At 35.7% G+C, this 18,902-nt stretch overlaps 2 protein-coding genes across 2 annotated transcripts; one reads left to right on the plus strand and one right to left on the minus strand.

Annotated features, from left to right (window-relative positions):
- Positions 1-1,013: 1,013 nt before the first annotated feature.
- mlf2 (myeloid leukemia factor 2) lies at positions 1,014-8,140 on the minus strand. Its single transcript, XM_051130846.1, has 8 exons — positions 7,366-8,140; positions 7,146-7,254; positions 6,067-6,108; positions 5,925-5,978; positions 5,287-5,415; positions 1,979-2,138; positions 1,652-1,869; positions 1,014-1,549 (listed from the first exon to the last, which is right to left on the minus strand). The coding sequence occupies exons 1-7, from the start codon at positions 7,407-7,409 to the stop codon at positions 1,655-1,657; spliced, it is 753 nt and encodes a 250-aa protein (XP_050986803.1). The 5' UTR covers positions 7,410-8,140; the 3' UTR covers positions 1,014-1,549; positions 1,652-1,654.
- Positions 8,141-9,785: 1,645 nt separating this feature from the next.
- cdc42l (cell division cycle 42, like) lies at positions 9,786-18,000 on the plus strand. Its single transcript, XM_051130847.1, has 6 exons — positions 9,786-9,896; positions 10,819-10,923; positions 11,158-11,230; positions 12,109-12,218; positions 15,945-16,142; positions 16,259-18,000. The coding sequence occupies exons 2-6, from the start codon at positions 10,819-10,821 to the stop codon at positions 16,346-16,348; spliced, it is 576 nt and encodes a 191-aa protein (XP_050986804.1). The 5' UTR covers positions 9,786-9,896; the 3' UTR covers positions 16,349-18,000.
- The last annotated feature ends 902 nt before the right edge of the window (positions 18,001-18,902 follow it).

Below are 18,902 nucleotides of genomic sequence, written 5' to 3' on the forward strand. Positions count from 1 at the left end.
TTAAAAATAAAGCTTCTTCACAGTTCTTCACAGTGATGCCATAGAAGAACCGTTCAGTCAGCAAAACAAACCTTGACAGCCAATGAAACCAGCAGGTGAAGTCAAATGATGTGCGCTGCTCAAATGATGGGTTGTCGAAAAACTTCTCTCATTTTCTCCTCCAACTTTAAAATCTTCCTACATCGCTGCAGAAGTACTTACTCTTTTGCATGTTCACTTTACAAAGTGAACATGCAAAGAAGAAGAAGAAAAAAAGGTAAAACAGCAATGTAGGACGATTTTGAAGTTGGAGGAGAAAATAAGAAGGGTGTTTTTCAACCTACCCTAACTGTATTGACCTGGATTATATGCATGCGCATGGCAGAATACAAGAATAGAAAGATAAATCAAACGAACACAGCACCTTTATGGGAAAAATGATGAATTGAAAAAAATGAAATTGTAGTGGAAAAGAAAAAGGAAAAAAAAAAAAAAAGGACAAAGCTTGTGCTGCTGAGAAACTAAACAATAAAAAAGATGATGAAGGGGACAGGGAAAGAATGACCATCAGTGACAATCAGAAAGATGGAATGGAGGAAAGGTAAGAAAAAAAAAAAAGGTAAATATATATATTAATGAGTTTCTTATCTGTTAGTAGAAAACTATGCAGCCATGTATTGCAGTGATTTCATCATGGTTCTAACATACTGACTTAGTGCTCAAGCAACATTTATTATTATCAAAATGGAAAACAGTTGTGCACCTCAATGTTTTTGTGGAAAAAAAAAAAAAAAGATATTTTACTCAGGATGAATAAAAAGAAAAAAAAAAAAACAGCATTCATTTGGACTAAAAAGCTTTTGTAACATTATGTCTTTACTGTCACTTTTGATCAACATGCATCTTAGCTAAAAAGTTTTAAACAGTATTGTATATCATTTGTATATCATTCCCAAAAAAAAAAAAAAAAATGAAAAGATCAACCGTTGCCTATTTCTGACTATCAACGCATAGATGCAACATGGCACAATCAATGATGTAACAAGGTCTTTTTATTAGTTAATAAGTTTAATTAGTCAGCATTTTACAGTTAAACCCACAGATACCCTAGTGTCAACACAAACATATACGGACTTTACTGTGAATGTGTGTGTGTGTGTGTGTGTGTGTGTGTGTGCGTGCGTGCGTGTATATATGTGTAGTGTATCATTAAATATTTGGATATTGAAATATTGGAAGCATGAGAATTCATTTAAATACAAAGATGTCTGTGTGTATGTATATATCACAAGGTTGAAGAGCTGTCTGAGTTATGATGAATGCTGGTGTGTATGCTTTTGGGAATAGCAACATGGTATGAAGCACACAGGCCAGGCCAAATTCCACACAACAGAGATGCAGTCTAAAACTTCAGCCTGTGTTATGATACCTCATGCCAGCACACGTCCCTGTAAGGAGCTGACTACACATATTGAGACAGTTCAGATCTATCAAACATTTGACCCATCGGTTATAATTTTCTTCTCTATCCCTCTTCTCTCTTTTCACAGCATCAGCTAGATAACTCCTCCTGTAAACAGATGCACAACATGTAAAAAAAAAAACCCCCCAAAAAAAACAAATATCCAAATTCAAAGAGACAAGTTTCATTTGGTCAGAGTGAGATTCATACCTCTCACCAGTCGTAGCGCGGACGGGAGGGAGGAGGATGGTGGCGTGGTGACTCGTGGCGAGGCGAGGGAGAGGAGGAGGAGCTCGGAGGCGCTGTCAGGGCCAGCTGCTGTCCAACCCCTGCACTCCGATCACGCCCATAATCTAAACTGCGGGCATTAGGGGGGCGGTACCGGCCCACCTCTCTCCTCCACTCTTCATCAAAGGCAGCTGCCTCACCTGAAAGAGTGATTTTTACAATAGTGAATAAGAGAATTTCTTCACAAAGGTCCGAGACGAAATTTAAGCAGTTGCCTGCAGGAAAAAGAGAAAGGAGGATTCGACTCACTCTCTTCCAGGTTGAAGAAGTCCTGTCTCTCTTCACGGTCTCCTGTAAGACGGTTCCTTGAGCGTTCCATCACATGACCTCTATCACCGATGTGATGCCCTATAGCCATTCGCTCCAGCCCACTCTCACTGTCCCGCATCGTTTGACGCGTCTCTCTAATCTAAACAAAAACACACATACGCAATTTAACAGTTTCAACACTTCTACATGTGCTATTTGGCATCGGCAATACAGCTTAACCAGGCCATCACTGTCGGGCTTTTATAGGGATAGTTCACCCAAAAATGAAAATTCTGTCATCAGTTATTCACCCTCACGTCGTTCCAAACCTGTAACACCTTTGCTTATTTTCGGAACACAAAATAAGATATTTTTGATGAAATCTGAGAGCTTTCTGACCTTGCATAGACAGCAACTCAACTACCACGTTTAAGACACAGAAAGGTAATAATGACATTGTCAAAATAGTCCATGTGGCATCAGTGGTTAAATCTTAATTTTATGAAGCTACTAGAATACTTTTTGTGCGCAAAGAAAACAAAAATAACTTTTTTGTTTTTTAACAATTTCTACTCGTGTCTATTTTATCAATGTCCTTACTCCTTTCTGGGCCTTGAATGTGTCAATTGCGTTGCCGTCTATGCAGGGTCAAAAAGCTCTTAAATTTCACCAAAAATATCTTGTGTTCCGAAGATGAATGAAGGTCTTATGAGTTTGAAACGACATAAGCGTGAGTAAATAATGACAGAATTTTCATTTTTGGATGAACTATGCCATTAAGGAATTTAATGAATCCGATTAATCTTGAGAATTCCTTTATGAAATGGATAGCTCTGGTCCTTGATTCTGATTGGCTGAGCCTTGTTCGAAGCTGCTGTAAATTACTCTACAAAAATACACCTTTGTTTACATCTGTGTGTTGCTCTGCAACCACTCTTTTGCAACCACAACCGTTTCTGAGGAATTACGTTGTTTGGAGGAAGAATAATGTTTTATTTAATATCATTACACTTTATTTGCTCCGTTTTATTTTGTGCAACCTTAATATGTATATCAAATAATGGTTTTATAAGAGCAATAAGCCCCGTGAAGCCGTGGTTTACAGTGAATTTATAACAACTAAGGGGGTTTTAGGCACTTTGGCTGTTATAAATTCACTGTAAATCATGGCTTTACAGGACTTGTTGTGTTATTATAGCTTCTCATTAAAGGAGGAAGTCCACTTCCAGAACAACAATTTACAGGTAATGTACACACCAACTTGTCATCCAAGATGTTTATCTTTATTTCTTCATTTGTAAAGAAATTATGTTTTTTGAGGAAAACATTTCAGAATTTTTCTCCATATAATGGACTGATATGGTGCCCCGAGTTTGAACTTTCAAAATGCAGTTTAAATGAAGCTTCAAATGATCCCTAATGCGGTTGTAAACAATCCCAGCCGAGGAAGAAGGGTCTTATCTATCGAAACGATTGGTTATTTTCATAAAAATTAATACAATTTATATACTTTTTTATGTCAAACACTCATCCTGAACTCTGTGTTTTCTGGCTCAAGACAGTTAGGGTATGTCGAAAAACTCGTATTTTCTCCCTCAACTTCAAAATCGCCCTATATCGCTGTTTTACCTTTTTTGTTAAGGGTGTTTGATCTTCTTTGCATGTTCACTTTGCAAAGACTGGGTCGGAAAATCTGCAGCGATGTAGGATGATTCTGAAATTGTTTTTGAAGTTTTTCGATATACCCTAACTGTCTTGAGCCAGAATACACAAAGTTTGAGTTTGAGATTACAAAGTATTTAAATTGTTTTTTTTTTTAAATGAAAATAACCGATCGTTTCGCTAGATAAGACTCTTCTTCCTCGGCTGGGATCTTTTACAGCGGCATCTGGGATCATTTGAAGCCACATTTAAATTGCATTTTGGAAGTTCAAACTCAGGGCACCATATCAGTCCATTATATGGAGAAAAATCCTGAAATGTTTTGCTAGTCTGTGGCAGTTCTCCTTAAACAACACAATTTCTTTGCAATTGAAGAAAGAAAGACATGAACATCTTGGATGACAAGGGGGTGAGTACAATTTCTGTAAATTGTTGTTCTGGAAGATGACTTCTCCTTTAACTGATGTCTCATGAAGTGTCTGTTGCCTTTGGTCAGGAGCTGTCAGTACTAGGGATGTAACAATATTATCAATATGGTATCGTGATAGCAAAACTGTCTCGATATTATTGTGGTCACATGACATGAAATGACAGGACTTCTGGGCAAAATGTTCTTATTCTAACATAAAAGGTCTTCTTTAAAGTTGTGTTTTCGGCCATTATGCTTTGACACTGTATCTGTCAAATGAACTAAAACCGAAAGCACAAACTAAAACCGATTTTGCTGTGCATTTCAAAGTGAAGTGCACACTTCATTTAGGTGATTAGCTTGTAATCCGGTGTTTTCGGCGCCTCAGAACATTCGCAGTAAATGAATACAGTTAACTCAATTATTGCACGTACTGTGATTTTACCTTGCATTTGGGCATTACAGCATTTCAATACATCTGTAGTGAAATGTGTTTTTATAAGCCTGTTTTCACTGAAGCTGGAGTTTTCCATCAAAATAAAAGCTGTATTGCCATTTCCATCAAAATAAAAGCTTAATAGTGCAGTTTGAATTTCTGACAGCTAGTGGTTTAAATGGGTAACGTTACTGCAGTCCAAATTCAAAATATCTCTTTCAAGTGTAAAAAGAAGGAAAGAAGTATTGTAATTTTCCTACTGTAGTGTCAAGCAAAAATAATATACCTATGAAGTATATATGTGCTGTATATGGCTGTTACGGTTATTGTTGTTATTATTATTATTATTATTTTAATATTCTAATTTGTTTGGCTTCCTAAAACACCAGTGTGAATGTAATTTAGACTGAGACAGTATATATACACTGAAGTTTTCTTAGTTAAGAGCATGGGTTTGAGCTCTTAATTTTGAACTCTCAAAGTGCATTAGATAGAATTTAACTTTAAAAATGTACAAAATTTAATTTTTTTTCTATTCTTCATTGTATTTTATTTTATTTTTTAAATATCACAATAAATATTGTATCACGGACTTCATATCACCATATTATCGTGTTGTGGAATTTTGATATCTAAAGTAATTTAGCAAATTATCAAATGATTGAGAATATCATTATAAATGGGCATATATCCATTTATGTGCCAGACATTCAAGACTGGGGTTCAAGAATCAGTCAGTGCTGTGTTCCCCTTCATGTCTATTGCATAATACACTCTGCTGTGTGTCCATGCATCTCTTACACCCCCTGGAGCAGTGCGAAATTCACTGGTCTGCTGATAGACTTTAGGTGCTCCTGGGTCTGTGGAGGAGTATGAGATGACTGTGGAGGAGGAGAAGGTCTGGCAGTTTGGAGAACCAGACATTCGTTCCTACAGAGTAAAGAAAAAGAGAAGTTATGAAATTGTGATCGAAGATCAGTCAACCTCAATAATTTGTGCAACTGTATCCTCTCAAAAAGTAGAGAATTAATACAGACCAGTTATTTTAATGTGAAATCTAAAAGGTAGCAACTTAAGTAACAGCATGGACTTATTCCAGCTCAAAAGCTGTAAACGATAATGCACCCAAATTCGTAAACCATCCACCTTTTTCTTTGCCTAAGAGTGGGCGTGATCGTTTGTAAATTGTATGGGTCTGGCTTCCAAAATCATCCGCTTCCAGCTAAATTTAACTGTACAAAACAGCTTGTTCTGCTGCTTGATATTGTAAATAGGTGTGTCTTACCACCTTATTTTAACATGCACATTGCTTTTCTTCTCATTATTTCCCTATAGCGGATAATGACCCGGAAGTCTTACACATAAGCTTACTACTGCGTTAAAGAAAAAGGTGGCTAAACAACAGTTATTTTGTAATTCTGATCCACTCTGAAACTTACCATGTTCTCCATCATCCCACTCATCATGCTGAACATGTCCATGAAACCTCCACCCTGACAAAACACACAGATTTTACAAAATGCACTGACGTAATAAATCAAATACGTGAACTCTTTCGCACAGAAAGTCAAGATGTCATACCATTCCCATCATGCCGAATGGGGCCAACGCTCCAGCTTGTGGCTACAAAGCGTAACACATGGACACTTTAATCTTCAATACGAGCCTAGAATCACTCATAAACACAGTCAAGTACAATTCAGACAAACTGCAGAGATGCAGAATTTAGCATCAAACTGACAGTAAACATTAACTAACAGAATTATTTAACCCTCATGTTGTGTTTCAGTCATTCGGACCGAGAAAGGATTTTCTTTTTCACAAAAACGCTAATTAATGTTATCAAACCGGACTAAAACCATTCGATTTTGCTTAAAATGATCACTGCTTATTTTCTCCAGTTACATTTTTGTTACACTTGTAAAGTTCCCAGTCAAAAATGCTTAGCCTATGTGATATTACTACTAAATAGTGGATTCAATCTTTCTATCAACTTGTTTCTATCTATTACTACAGGTTTTGTAACTGACTGATTATAGGTTTTATTGATCTGAGTTTATGCACCTATGCACCAAACAAACCCCCACAAAACCCGTCGTAAGTAGCACGGGTATATTTGTAGCAATATCCAACAATACACTGCATGGATCAAAATGATTGATTTTTTTTCTTTTATGCCAAAAATCATTAGGTTATTAAGTAAAGATCATGTTCCATGAAGACATTTTGTAAATTTCCTACTGTAAATATATCCAAATTTATTTTTTGATTAGTAATTGATTAGTATGCATTGCTAAGAACTTCATTTGGACAATTTTAAAGGCGATTTTCTTAATATTTAGTTTTTTTGCACCCTCAGATTAAAGTTTTTCAAATAGTTGTATCTCGGCCAAATATCGTCCTATCCTAGCAAACCATGCATCAGTGGAAAGCTTGATGCATGATGCATCTATTTCCAAAAATTGATCCTTATGAGTGATTTTGTGCTCCAGGGTTTCTTTCACTCAAACATACGCTCACGAGGCCTATGAGTTGTAAAAAGAAATAGCAAACCTTTGCTAACTGAAAGAAAACAAGCCAATAAAAAATTAATCCAGGATTTGCACAGCACAAAGGTCAAAATTCTGCAAATTCAGCATTTTTATGGCTCTAATGTGTACCTGTATGCGTGTACGTGGATGCTGGATCTGAGGGGTGAGAGGAAACGGGTCCATCCCAAAAGACCCAAAGAGACTCCTCATCTGGTGCCTGTGTGCCGCGAAGGGATCCCTGTCACAACAGTCATAAAATGCACTTAAAACTGCTTTTAAAGCACACGTGGATTATCGTGTTAACCTTAAACACTCAAAATATTGTCATTTTGAAAGTGCTCATACTCACATCATGTATGGGTTATCATCCACATCATTCAAATAGCGAAACATTGTTGTTGTTGTTGTTGTTGATCGTTCTTGGTTGGTCGAACTTGCACCAGTAAATAAACTTTAGTGTCTTTAATCAAAATCCAACACAACAGCAGCTCAGGGTCTCTTAATTGGTCAACCAATCATCAAGTTCCCTTTGGCAGATATGCAGAACAGTCTCAACTGGAGAATTATACAATTTGGCCCACGCGCTCTTTTACCTAATCACAATGCAAACCATCAATTTACCGAGCGAGATGGATAAAACACCCTGATATACTAAAGGAGCTCTGCAGAACATTTATACCTAGGCGAATCTGTCGAATATTCCAGACAGGTGCTAATCCAAAACAGCCTGCGAGCGCTTTCGGATTGCTAGCCTAACATAATAACACGCGGAAATGATTTGTTTACAACCACAACGGGCTTCGGAGATACAAGTCAAGGTGAATTTTGTCCAGCTGGCGAGAAAAACAGCAGCAGCACGCAGAGCAGACGGACCGACGGAAATAACCTCCGCAGATGAGCACAGGAAGACAGTATGACAAAGGAAACAAAACCTTGAAGATCTTGGGCGAATATCTTGCTCTTCGGAGAGATTCACGCGATTTTTTCGGAATGCACTACATCGGAGACGATGCCATGTCAAGCGCTGTCACTGAAAAATGAAGTCCAGTGAGGAAGAGATGCTTTTGATAGCAAGATTACGCGCACTTAGTAAAACAGGCACAAAAGCCAAACGTCAACAGAAAAGAGAGATGGGAGGGGGAGGAAGAGGAGGGGAACAGCGCTGCGCACATTCCGGTGAAGAAAGATAAAAGTTTAAGCGCTGCTCTCAAAAATGAATGTTTTTGGCTCAAAACACTTTTATATTTTGTTGACCGCTTGGTCATTTGAGGGCTGTGCTATTGATTTTGCGAGCATTATTAATGTGATGCTTAGGGATAAACTCATGTATAGTGTACAGTTCTATGTTTTGGAAATGCATGTGAGGAAATACCGAGTTATTTATCGTTTCTAATGTCTTCAGTGCTTGATATTTTCCCTTTTTTTGCTTATTTTTTATTTTATTAATATTATTTGGACATTTATTTCGATCTTTTCTGGCTTTTTTTGTGTGTGCACGTATAACACGTACTGATGGTTTTGCAATATTGTGTGCAAGATATTAAAAATATTACGTAAATAAATGTCACACACACAGATCATATATATATATATATATATATATATATATATATATATATATATATATATATATATATATATATATATAGCCAGGGGCTTTTATCATAATAAAATCTTTATTTTGTTGTTTGCATGTCCTTTGTACTTGTTGCAGTACTCAGAAATCGAACGCGAAGGCTGTATTTCTTTAATATGTTTTACGCTGATTAATGAATTTTAAGATTGAATAAAATAATACAGCATATTGCCTGTCTTTTTGTCGCTAGATGGCAGTACACATGACGTGAGCAGAGAATCTCTCATCGACAGAAGTACATCCACCTTTCAACTCGGTCCCCGAATTCAGTCACGTGATTGTCCAAGTATATTCTACTGACAAGATTGCATTTTAGATATTATTTCAGGTTTTTCTTTAAATGCGTGTTTTATTGCTCCTCAAATATTTAGCAAATATTTTAACTTTTTGACTGCACAAAATTGAACTTGTTTTCCATGCACCCGTTTGGGGTTATAATAATATAAAAACTGCAATATGTGGGTTTAGCAGCCTTCTAGTGTGTTAATTTAAAACATTTTTTATCATTTATTTTATTATTATAAACAAATACTCTCTATAAAATGTATTTTTAGCGCAACATTCACAAGGGATACATGCAACAGAAATATTGTTTAAAAAACAATATGTGACTCAGGTTGATGCAAAGCAATAAAATACACAACCATAATACAAAACAGTAATATTCTACTATATGTATAATAATGTGTAATTACCTAAAATTAGGCCAAAAAAGAAATAAATATATGCATAATAAATAAGAAAGAAATATAAACGGAACAAACAGATATAGATAAAAACCTAACATCTAAAACAAAATAAGTAAATAAATATATTAAAATAAATAATAAAAGTGTAAACTTAAATTTCAAACAATAACCAGGAGGTAAGTCATTTTTTTTAACAATACGGCTGATCAATACAAAATCTGAAAATTAGGCATACAGTCAGTAACTTTACATTTATGAAGATGAAATACGCCATAGATAGTTAGCCGTTTTAACATATCATCCGACTCCTTTGATCCTGACTGACAATAATTATTTCAAAACTAAAAACTATATCGTCTTTAACTATAAATTAAAGCTATCACTGCGCCCCTAGCGGCCGCTTAAATGGAACTGCAACCTGCGTTGGGCGTGTGCGCAGGGTGGGCTGGCTGGATATCGCAGGAACTACGACTAGACGTTTTCTCGCTTTCATTCACGTCAGATTGATACTCTCAAACCCGGACGTAACCAACGCCTAGTCGCCGGAGAGGAACGGTAAGCATTTCTCAATTTGTAACATTATTTTATTCGGCTTTTAACCTATCAAACTGTTATTAAACAGTACACGTTTTAGGTCAGGTTTTACCGTTGTGTAATTTTGATTTAGGATGATTTGTGGCCCTCTCAGCAGTGCTAGCGCGTTAGCTTAGCCGCGCAGCATCCTGTCGCCTTAATTACACAAAACTTTGATTTATTTCACTGCCGACAAATCGCGCCAAGATTTAATTCGTTTTCTGTTATGAACACAACTATACATTTCTTCGCTATTTACGGGAGTATTTAATCAAGTCGTTCCATCAGACGAATTGGTTAACTTTATTGAAGGGGGAAGATATCAAAATTATATTATTCTAATGTAAAATCTGTCTTTCAGTATGAATAAAATACGTGTCGTCTCATGTTTAGAAAAATCGGCTTTGAATAAACGACAGACGGGTTCGTTAGCGTTTTGCTTTTAAGCTAACGTTACATGATATTCGCTTGGTTTATCGTCTTAAATTATATTCCAAATGAGGTAATTCAGAGATGAACACTTTAAATGAAGTCTAATATCAAAGTAAAATCATTCAGAAACGGTAATGTATCTGAAAAACAGGCGATATTGTTAGTGCGAGAACGACAAAGTGACAAAGTCTAGTCTTCCTCTCAGCAGCCTTAATATGCGGAAGCAAATAAGACAGGACGCATTCTTGTAGATGTCTCTCTCTATGCCTGCTTTTGTTTCTGAAATCAAATCACAGCACATTATTGGCAATTCTTGGAAATGCGTTCAACCTATTTAGTTATGTAAGACTGGAAACAATGAACGCTGGAACTGCTCAAAACAAATGATTCCTGAATGATTCACTCACAGGTATTTCTGAATCCCACGAGGATACCAGTAATAACGTGATTTTCAATCTCTCTCTCAATACAGATGCAGACCATAAAGTGTGTGGTGGTTGGAGATGGAGCTGTCGGAAAGACCTGCCTTCTCATCTCATACACAACCAACAAATTCCCCTCTGAATATGTTCCCACGGTAATGGAGTACAGGGTGGTGGGCTTGGGGGCATAGTGATCGAATGATTATGAATAATAATGCTAGCTATTATCTGTTGTGTACTGTTTAAGATTAGGGGCTCTAATGTATGTGAGTATTTTGTAGGATGTTTAATTAGACTGAAACATTAGTATTGTATGTTTAGTGTAAAATGTAAAACTAAAATGTGATGTACGTTATGTGTAAATTAGATGTTTTTGTATTTATTTGCAGGTTTTTGATAACTATGCTGTCACAGTGATGATTGGAGGCGAACCGTATACACTGGGACTTTTTGACACAGCAGGTAATGCAGTCTGGGGCTTTCTTTACGCTTGACATGAATCTATCAAGTATTTATTTATATTACACTAGTTAATATCTAGCGTATCAAATTTGGTTTAAGTGTCAACATGATGCAAACAGACAGAAGAAAATAGCTGTCACTGTGGAAAAATAGGATGGAAAAACTGGGAAAATGGTGCTGGACTTATGGAAAAACAGGCATTTTATGCATCAATTCATACTGAGTCCACATCTGCTAACTCATTCACACATTCACTATTCACTATCTACTAAATGTCACACAGTTCAGTATAAGGCAAAGCGAGCAAAAATGCGTATTCAGATACGGCTTTAGAAAATATTATGCATATTTTATGATGTTACATATGTGCAGTGCTCTAAAGAAGATAAAAGAAATTTATAATCTGACCTGCTTGTTCAGAGTGATACTTGTTTAAAAATGTTAGTAGCAATTAAAATTGCATGTTGATTTACTATACATGTATCAATCTTATTTAAAAAAGTGGTATAATAGGGTGAATATCAAATAATAAATGCTGTTTTTTCACCTTTCTATTCGGGTAAATGTTTTAAACAATAATAATAAAAATGTTTCAAGTAAATATACTTTAAAATGTAAAATAGTTGTTCTAAATGGTTCTAACTGTATTTTTGATCAAATAAATATAACCTTTTCAGCATAACAGATTTCTTTTCAAAACCGTTTAAATATTTTATCGACACCAAACTTTTAAACATGGTGTACATTTAATATCTGATTATCTCTAGGTGTTTTTTTGGATTTGATTGGGGTGGATTTCTCTTCGGTCTTAGCTGTTGCGTTGATCTCAAATGACTTCCAGAGCTGGTAATGAATTGTGTATATTCTTGCTTTCTCAGGTCAGGAAGACTACGACAGACTTCGACCTCTCAGTTATCCGCAGACAGACGTCTTCCTTGTTTGCTTCTCGGTTGTTTCTCCTTCCTCCTTTGAGAATGTGAAAGAGAAGGTAGGTGTTCATCAAATGCTTTCTGCTTTCTTGCTGGTCTCACTGTTTGGGACATCAGAACATGACAAATCCACCTTTCTCTGATAGGATTAGTGCTGTCAAATGATTAATCACGGTTAACTGCATCCAAAATAAAAAGTTTTTTATGTAATATATGTGTACATATATTATGTAAACAAAAGTGCTGTCAAATAATTAATTGCCAGTAATCGCATTCAAAATAAGTGTTTTTTTAACATAATATGTGTGTACATAAATGATGTAAACAAAAACTTATTTTGGATGCGATTAATCACGATTAATCGTTTGACAGCATTCCCTATTGATGGTATTCTGTCATGATTTAGTGTTTCAGTGCCGAATCTATAGCGTGGTTTCATGTACAGATGCATTACAGTGCTGATACTTGCTTTAACAGCATTGTATGTTTCATAAAGTCTGGTTTGAGTTTGATGTCACTGGCGTCACATGTTGTTTAGGTGTCATTAAAGCACTCTTTAGCAGTACCTGATTTTCCTGCTGGACTTGGAGAATGGAACTCATGTGAATAGACCTGTGATGTATTTAAACTGAAAGTGTGCGTGAAAACCATATTCGTGACTATAAGATTTCTGGAGAAATGCTGTATTTTTGTAGCTTTTTTTTTTTCAGGTGTATACATGTCAGTGAGTTTCTTTTCAGATTTATAGTGTAGATAAATACTTCTGAAATAAAATTATTACATAGCTGTCATTCTTACATAATTATCATTGATCATTTGCAGCATTCTGTGATCAAAGATTTTTTCAGTAGCGTTTTGGGGTGGGAATCTTTCGGTACCTCACGATTCAATCCAAAACGATTCTTGAGGTCATGATTCAATAAAAAAATTGATTCATTATTCTTTGATTATTATTGTTTTTTTTTTAATAATCACGATTCACAATTTTTTTGTCAAATTTTTGTGCACACTCGACATCAAATGCAAATAATCAAATACAAGTAAAACAAAAACACACCAGTTTATAGTATAGGTAGTCCTGACTCAAGGAATCAGTGTTTCCTGTTAACTTTTAACTTCCTATTCATTTGTTAACATTACTTAATGCATTGTTTAACATGAACAAACAATGAACAATACATTTATTACACTATTAATTAATCTTTGTTAATGTTAGTTAATAAAAAAAAATGTGGTTCATTGTTAGTGCATTTTACTAATGTTAACAAACACAACTTGTGATTTAAATAATGCATTAGTAAATGCTGAAATTAACATTAAATAATAAATCCTGTAGAGGTATTATTCATTCTTAGTTCATGTTAACTAATGTAGTTACCTAATGAACCTTACTGTACAGTGTTACTGTTGTTTTATATATTGACTGTTTAACAGTCTATTTAAGGAACCGATTTCCTGCACAGTAGTGCTAGTTTCATGTTTCCTGTATCACTTCACAGTAGGGTTGTAGCTACCGATACAAAAACACAAAAAACAATTTTACATTACTTTAGAAAAAGGTAAACATTACAATCTAAAATGAAGGCATAAATCAAGAAATTGAGGCATTTAGATGTAGGCCTGTTTACACACTATTTAATTCAGCTCATAGGGACATGAATGCATTTAACTTGCAGTTACAAATGCATAAATATTTTATTTTTAACAAGACTTTGAATACTGATATTTACATGTATTTTTTTAAAATGAAGATACTTTAAAGGAGAAGTCCACTTCCAGAACAACAATTTACAAATCATTTACTCACCCTCTTGTCATCCAAGATGTTCATGTCTTTCTGTCTTTAGTCGTAAAGAAATTATGGTTTTTGAGGAAAGCATTTCAGGATTTTTCTTCATATAATGGACTTCAATTGTGCCCCCGATTTTGAACTTCCAAAATGCAGTTTAAATTCAGCTTCAAAGGGCCATAAACGATCCCAGCCGAGGAAGAGGGGTCTTATCTAGAGAAGCGATTGAAAGATAAAAATTTGTATACTTTTTAAGCACAAAAGCTTGTGTAGCACAGGCTCTGAGATGCGCGTTCACGACACTACGTACTATTGAATCACATCAAAAGGTCACGCGGAACTACAGACCCAGTGTTTACAAAGCGAACACGCAAAGACTAACAAAGTTAAAGTAAGTCAAAAGCTGTTTACAGACAAAAAGCTACAATGATGTCGGACGATTCTGAAGTTGTAGGAGAAAATAAGATGGAGGGTTTTTTTTTTGCCATTCTCTACCTTTTTGAGCCGGAGTACACCGATGATGAACTTAGACGTGATTCGTAGTGATGATGGGAAGTTCGGATCATTTTACCGACTCGGACCCTTGAGTCTTGTTCAGCAAAATGAACGAAACAGGTAAACTAATTTCCAGTACAGAATAAGATGTTGCGCATGCGCAACTGAACAAATCACTCCCCGAGACGACTCGTTCTTCCTGAGTCACATTAAAGATCCGTTCAAAATGAACAAATCATTCAAGAATGCGCATCCCAGAGCCTGTGCTACATGAGCTTTTGTGCTTGATGACAAGGGGGTGAGTAAATTATTTGTAAATTGTTGTTCTGGAAGTGGAGTTTTCATCTAAATGTGAAATCGAAACTGCCAGTAGGTGGCAGTAAGTCACTGTTAAGTAAGTGAGTCATTGCGAATGAACTGAATCATTTAACGGGTGATTCATTCAAAAACGAAACACAGACCGTCATCTTGCTCAAAGACGCAAAACATTGCTGTGGCTGTGTTTGGAATTGGTATTTGTTGGCGAAATAGAGCAAAAACAGGCAATGTGCTGTCTAAAACATAAGTCTCTTAACATTAACTTCTTGTTTATTGATGAACTTGCATAAAATCAGTATTACATTTGTAATCATGCTGAGGCACTTTTCGTTTGATATTCAATAACTTTTTAACTTTCTGTTTGTCACATAGAGACAATGAGACAGTCAACATAAATGGCACTTAGTCTTTCACAAAATATAGCTAACTTAGGGACATCATAACTAACCACCATTAATTTACGGTCTTAAATATGTCCAGCGTTTATCGGTTTGTGCATCAGTAATAATGGTCCGTGGGAAAACGCTGCATTCCCTGTGTAGTTACAGTAAATGGACTAAACAAAGGCAAATTATTTGCCTTGATTATTTTATTTTGTACTCGAGTTACTCTGAATCGTTTTAGCCCTACTTTAAAAGCTGCATTTTAAGCAATAAAAGGCTTGATAAAGTAACTCATTTAATATTGTTTAACTTGGAGAAAGAGTAAATTTTTTAACCATTTTTGGGGTATGAAACTAAAGCAGAAAGTTTATGTGAAAATAGGCAGCACCGATTAATTTATAAGATAAGGACAGTACAGAGAATTCACAGAGGCCCGCTGGGGCCATTCATTATTTTTCAAGTAATTTATGAGCTTTATTATTATTATTTCTAGTACACGCACAAACACACATGCAGATCTTATTCATGTAGCTTTGATCACAGGAATAAATTACATTTTAAAATTTATTTGAATAGAAAGCATCTATTTTAATTAGTAAAAATATTACTGCTTTAAAAATCTTACTGTTCAAAAACTTTTGACTGGTAGCGTCTGTTTTAGTTCAGGAATTGGAAAGGGGTTTAAATTGCGAGCACATTATAAAGGGAAATTTTTGATGGCTGTTCCAGTGTTGCATAGTTTGTTTTAAGTTTCTAGGCTTTGTCTTATCTTTCCCTTTTTTCTTCTCTCCTTCTCTTAGTGGGTACCAGAGATCTCTCACCACTGTCCACGCACTCCATTCCTTCTGGTGGGCACTCAGGTCGACCTGAGGGATGACAATAACACTGTGGAAAAACTTGCCAAAAATAAGCAGCGCCCCATATCGCCCGAGAGTGGGGAGAAGCTGGCCAGAGACCTCAGAGCTGTCAAATACGTGGAGTGCTCCGCCCTCACACAGGTGTGACAAAAAAGAGCAGAGCAGCCGCACACACCCGTAATGACATAACAGCTCTACACGCTTATCATCACTCACGTGATTGCTGCAAATGACGTTTTACGATGTCTTTCTTACAGAGAGGCCTGAAGAATGTTTTCGACGAGGCGATACTTGCTGCCCTTGAACCTCCGGAGACCAAACCCAAGAAGCGCTGCGTCCTTTTGTAGGAACACAAGCAGTGGGTGATGCACTCACTCCAACAAGAGAGGCAGAGAAAAAGAAACATTCTGGTGGGGTTTTTTTTTAAGGTTGGTAGGGCTTGGGGTTTAAAGTGGAGAGAGCTACAATTGGGAAAAATTACGGGAACAAAACAGCAAAAAAACATGATAATGGAGGAATTGGCAACGAAAATGGTATTGCAAACCAATGCACACTGTGCCTTTCTAAATCTTTCTAGAACAGCAGAAGAAATTAGAGAACCCTGGAACCAATAACACCCCTGCAAATAAAGTATAACGATTTAAAAATGAGATAAAGGCGCACTTTACGCATGTGATGTCTTTCAGAACAACATATAGATTCATTTTAATGCTTGAAGTGTCAGTTACATGTAATGGATCCCAAAAAATAAAAAAGTGTGACAGTGGCACAGATACATGAGATTAAATGCTTCAGGTTTCTGATCGGCATCCAAAATGATTTTTCGAAATGCTTTCGCTGGACAAACACTTGGTTTGTCTTTGACACATGCTTCGCTCTAAGCCGCACAAGAATGGTTAGCACACAATGTCTATAAACAGCACATTTCATAAAGTGTAAAGCCAAACATGCTGACTGGTCTGATGAGCACTTCTGCAGGGCTCAGCTATTTGCTCTGTAACCTGTGGATAGTGTGTTTGCAGAAGCTGATTTCAGCTTTCTTGAGTGTCCTCATTTGAGCGCTTTCGCCGCGTCGCAAAATTGCAATGGGCACAAAGCTATTTTAGACAAATTTGCCTTTGAGTGTTGTTATGGGGTCTGTTTCTAGTTTTTAATGTTGCATTTTTGCCAGTTCTAGACTCGCATGACAACTGTAGGCAGGTTGTATTCTATGTGTGGTTCGCATACTGTTGTTAATACGTACTGGACTGGATCTGGCACAAAAGCAAGCTAACGTGATTGGTTTGGGCATTTAATGAGCTCTAATCACTGACAATGGCGTTGAAATGGAAATACAAAAATAAACGATAACAATTTTAGATAGTTTTACCATTTTAATGTTGGAATCAGAGTGTTATGGCCATAGAAATACACTATGGCCACATCCCCCCCTGAGTGACCTGTGTTATATGGTTTTTAAGAGAGTTTGGGATTTGCGTGGAAGCCAATGGATTTTTAGTTCAAGCATTTGTTTCTTCCTGTATGAGCCAGACTGTTCTCTTCTTCTGTGGTTCATGCTCCTAGAATCTCTCTTAAGTGCATTTACTCTTGAGCCATGCAATGCCTTCTGCTGGCCGGTTAGAAAACTGAATTTTATTTTTTATTTTTTTATTTTTTTCTCCTTTTGTTTTGACTTCGAGTATGATGTATTAAATGTATTACTGTTTTCCTCTTGGGTGAATGAATTTAGTGGTGACGTTTTGAAACTTGAGTTTTTTTTTTAAATGACTTTTTATTTTATTATTTTTTTTTTTTTTTTGCTAGAGTACCATTTGATTGTGATTTATTAATAAAATAACAATTTGAAATGTAATATTTTGAATAACCAATCTTAACAGTCATGTGAGTAAAAAGGAGGATAACCAATGATGATGACGGTTTGAAATGTGGCCTTTTCTTAGTCAAGTTCTGCGGTGTTTGGAATCTCACTATATTTGTAATAAAAGTGGTGCGACTGACACACAGTTGTATGTCTGTCCTGTTTTTAAGATGATTATGTGATTGTTACTATGGAAGTGCATTTCCACCCCTGAAAAAAATGAAAAAGGTAATTGCGACTTTTTATCTTGCAATCAGACTTTTTTTCTTAGAATTCCGAGATAGAAACGTACAATTCTGACTTTTTTTCTCAGAATTGCAAGATATAAACTCTCAATTCTGACTTTTTATCTCAAAATTGTGAGTTTATATCACGCAATTCTGAGAAAAATAAGGCAGAATTGCAAGTTTATCTCTCGCAATTCTGGCTTCATTTCTCAGAATTCCGAGATAAACTCATTCTTTTTTTTTTTTTTTTTTTTTTTTTTTTCAGAATTGGAAGATGAAAACTTTCAATTCTGACTCTTTTCTCAAAATTGTGAGTTTATATCATGCAATTCTGAGAAAAAAAGTCAGAATTACAAGTTTATATCTCGCAGTTCTAAGGGAAAAAAAGTTAGAATTGTGTGATATAAACTCTCAGAATCCAGAATTGCGAGATATAAACTTGCAATTCTTTTTTTTCTTAGAATTGCATCATATAAACTCACAATTTTGAGAAAAGGTCAGAATGGAGAGTTTGTATCTAGCAATTTTGAGAAAAAAAAAAAGAATTGTGAGTTTATATCTTGGAATTCTGAGAAAGAAAAGTCAGAGTTGCATTCCTGTATCTCGCAATTCTGACTTTTTTTTTTCTTAGAATTCCGAGATAAACTCTCAATTCTGACTTTTTTTTTTTCCTCAGAATTGCAAGATAAATTCTGACTTTTATCTCAGAATTGTTTATCATGCAATTCTGAGAAAAAAAAAGTCAGAATTGCAAATTTATATCGCAGTTCTGAAAAAAGTTGGAATTGTAAGATAAAAAGCCACAATTACCTTTTT

This window comes from Labeo rohita, chromosome 16 (assembly GCF_022985175.1).
Source record: "Labeo rohita strain BAU-BD-2019 chromosome 16, IGBB_LRoh.1.0, whole genome shotgun sequence".
Classification (NCBI taxonomy): domain Eukaryota; kingdom Metazoa; phylum Chordata; class Actinopteri; order Cypriniformes; family Cyprinidae; genus Labeo; species Labeo rohita.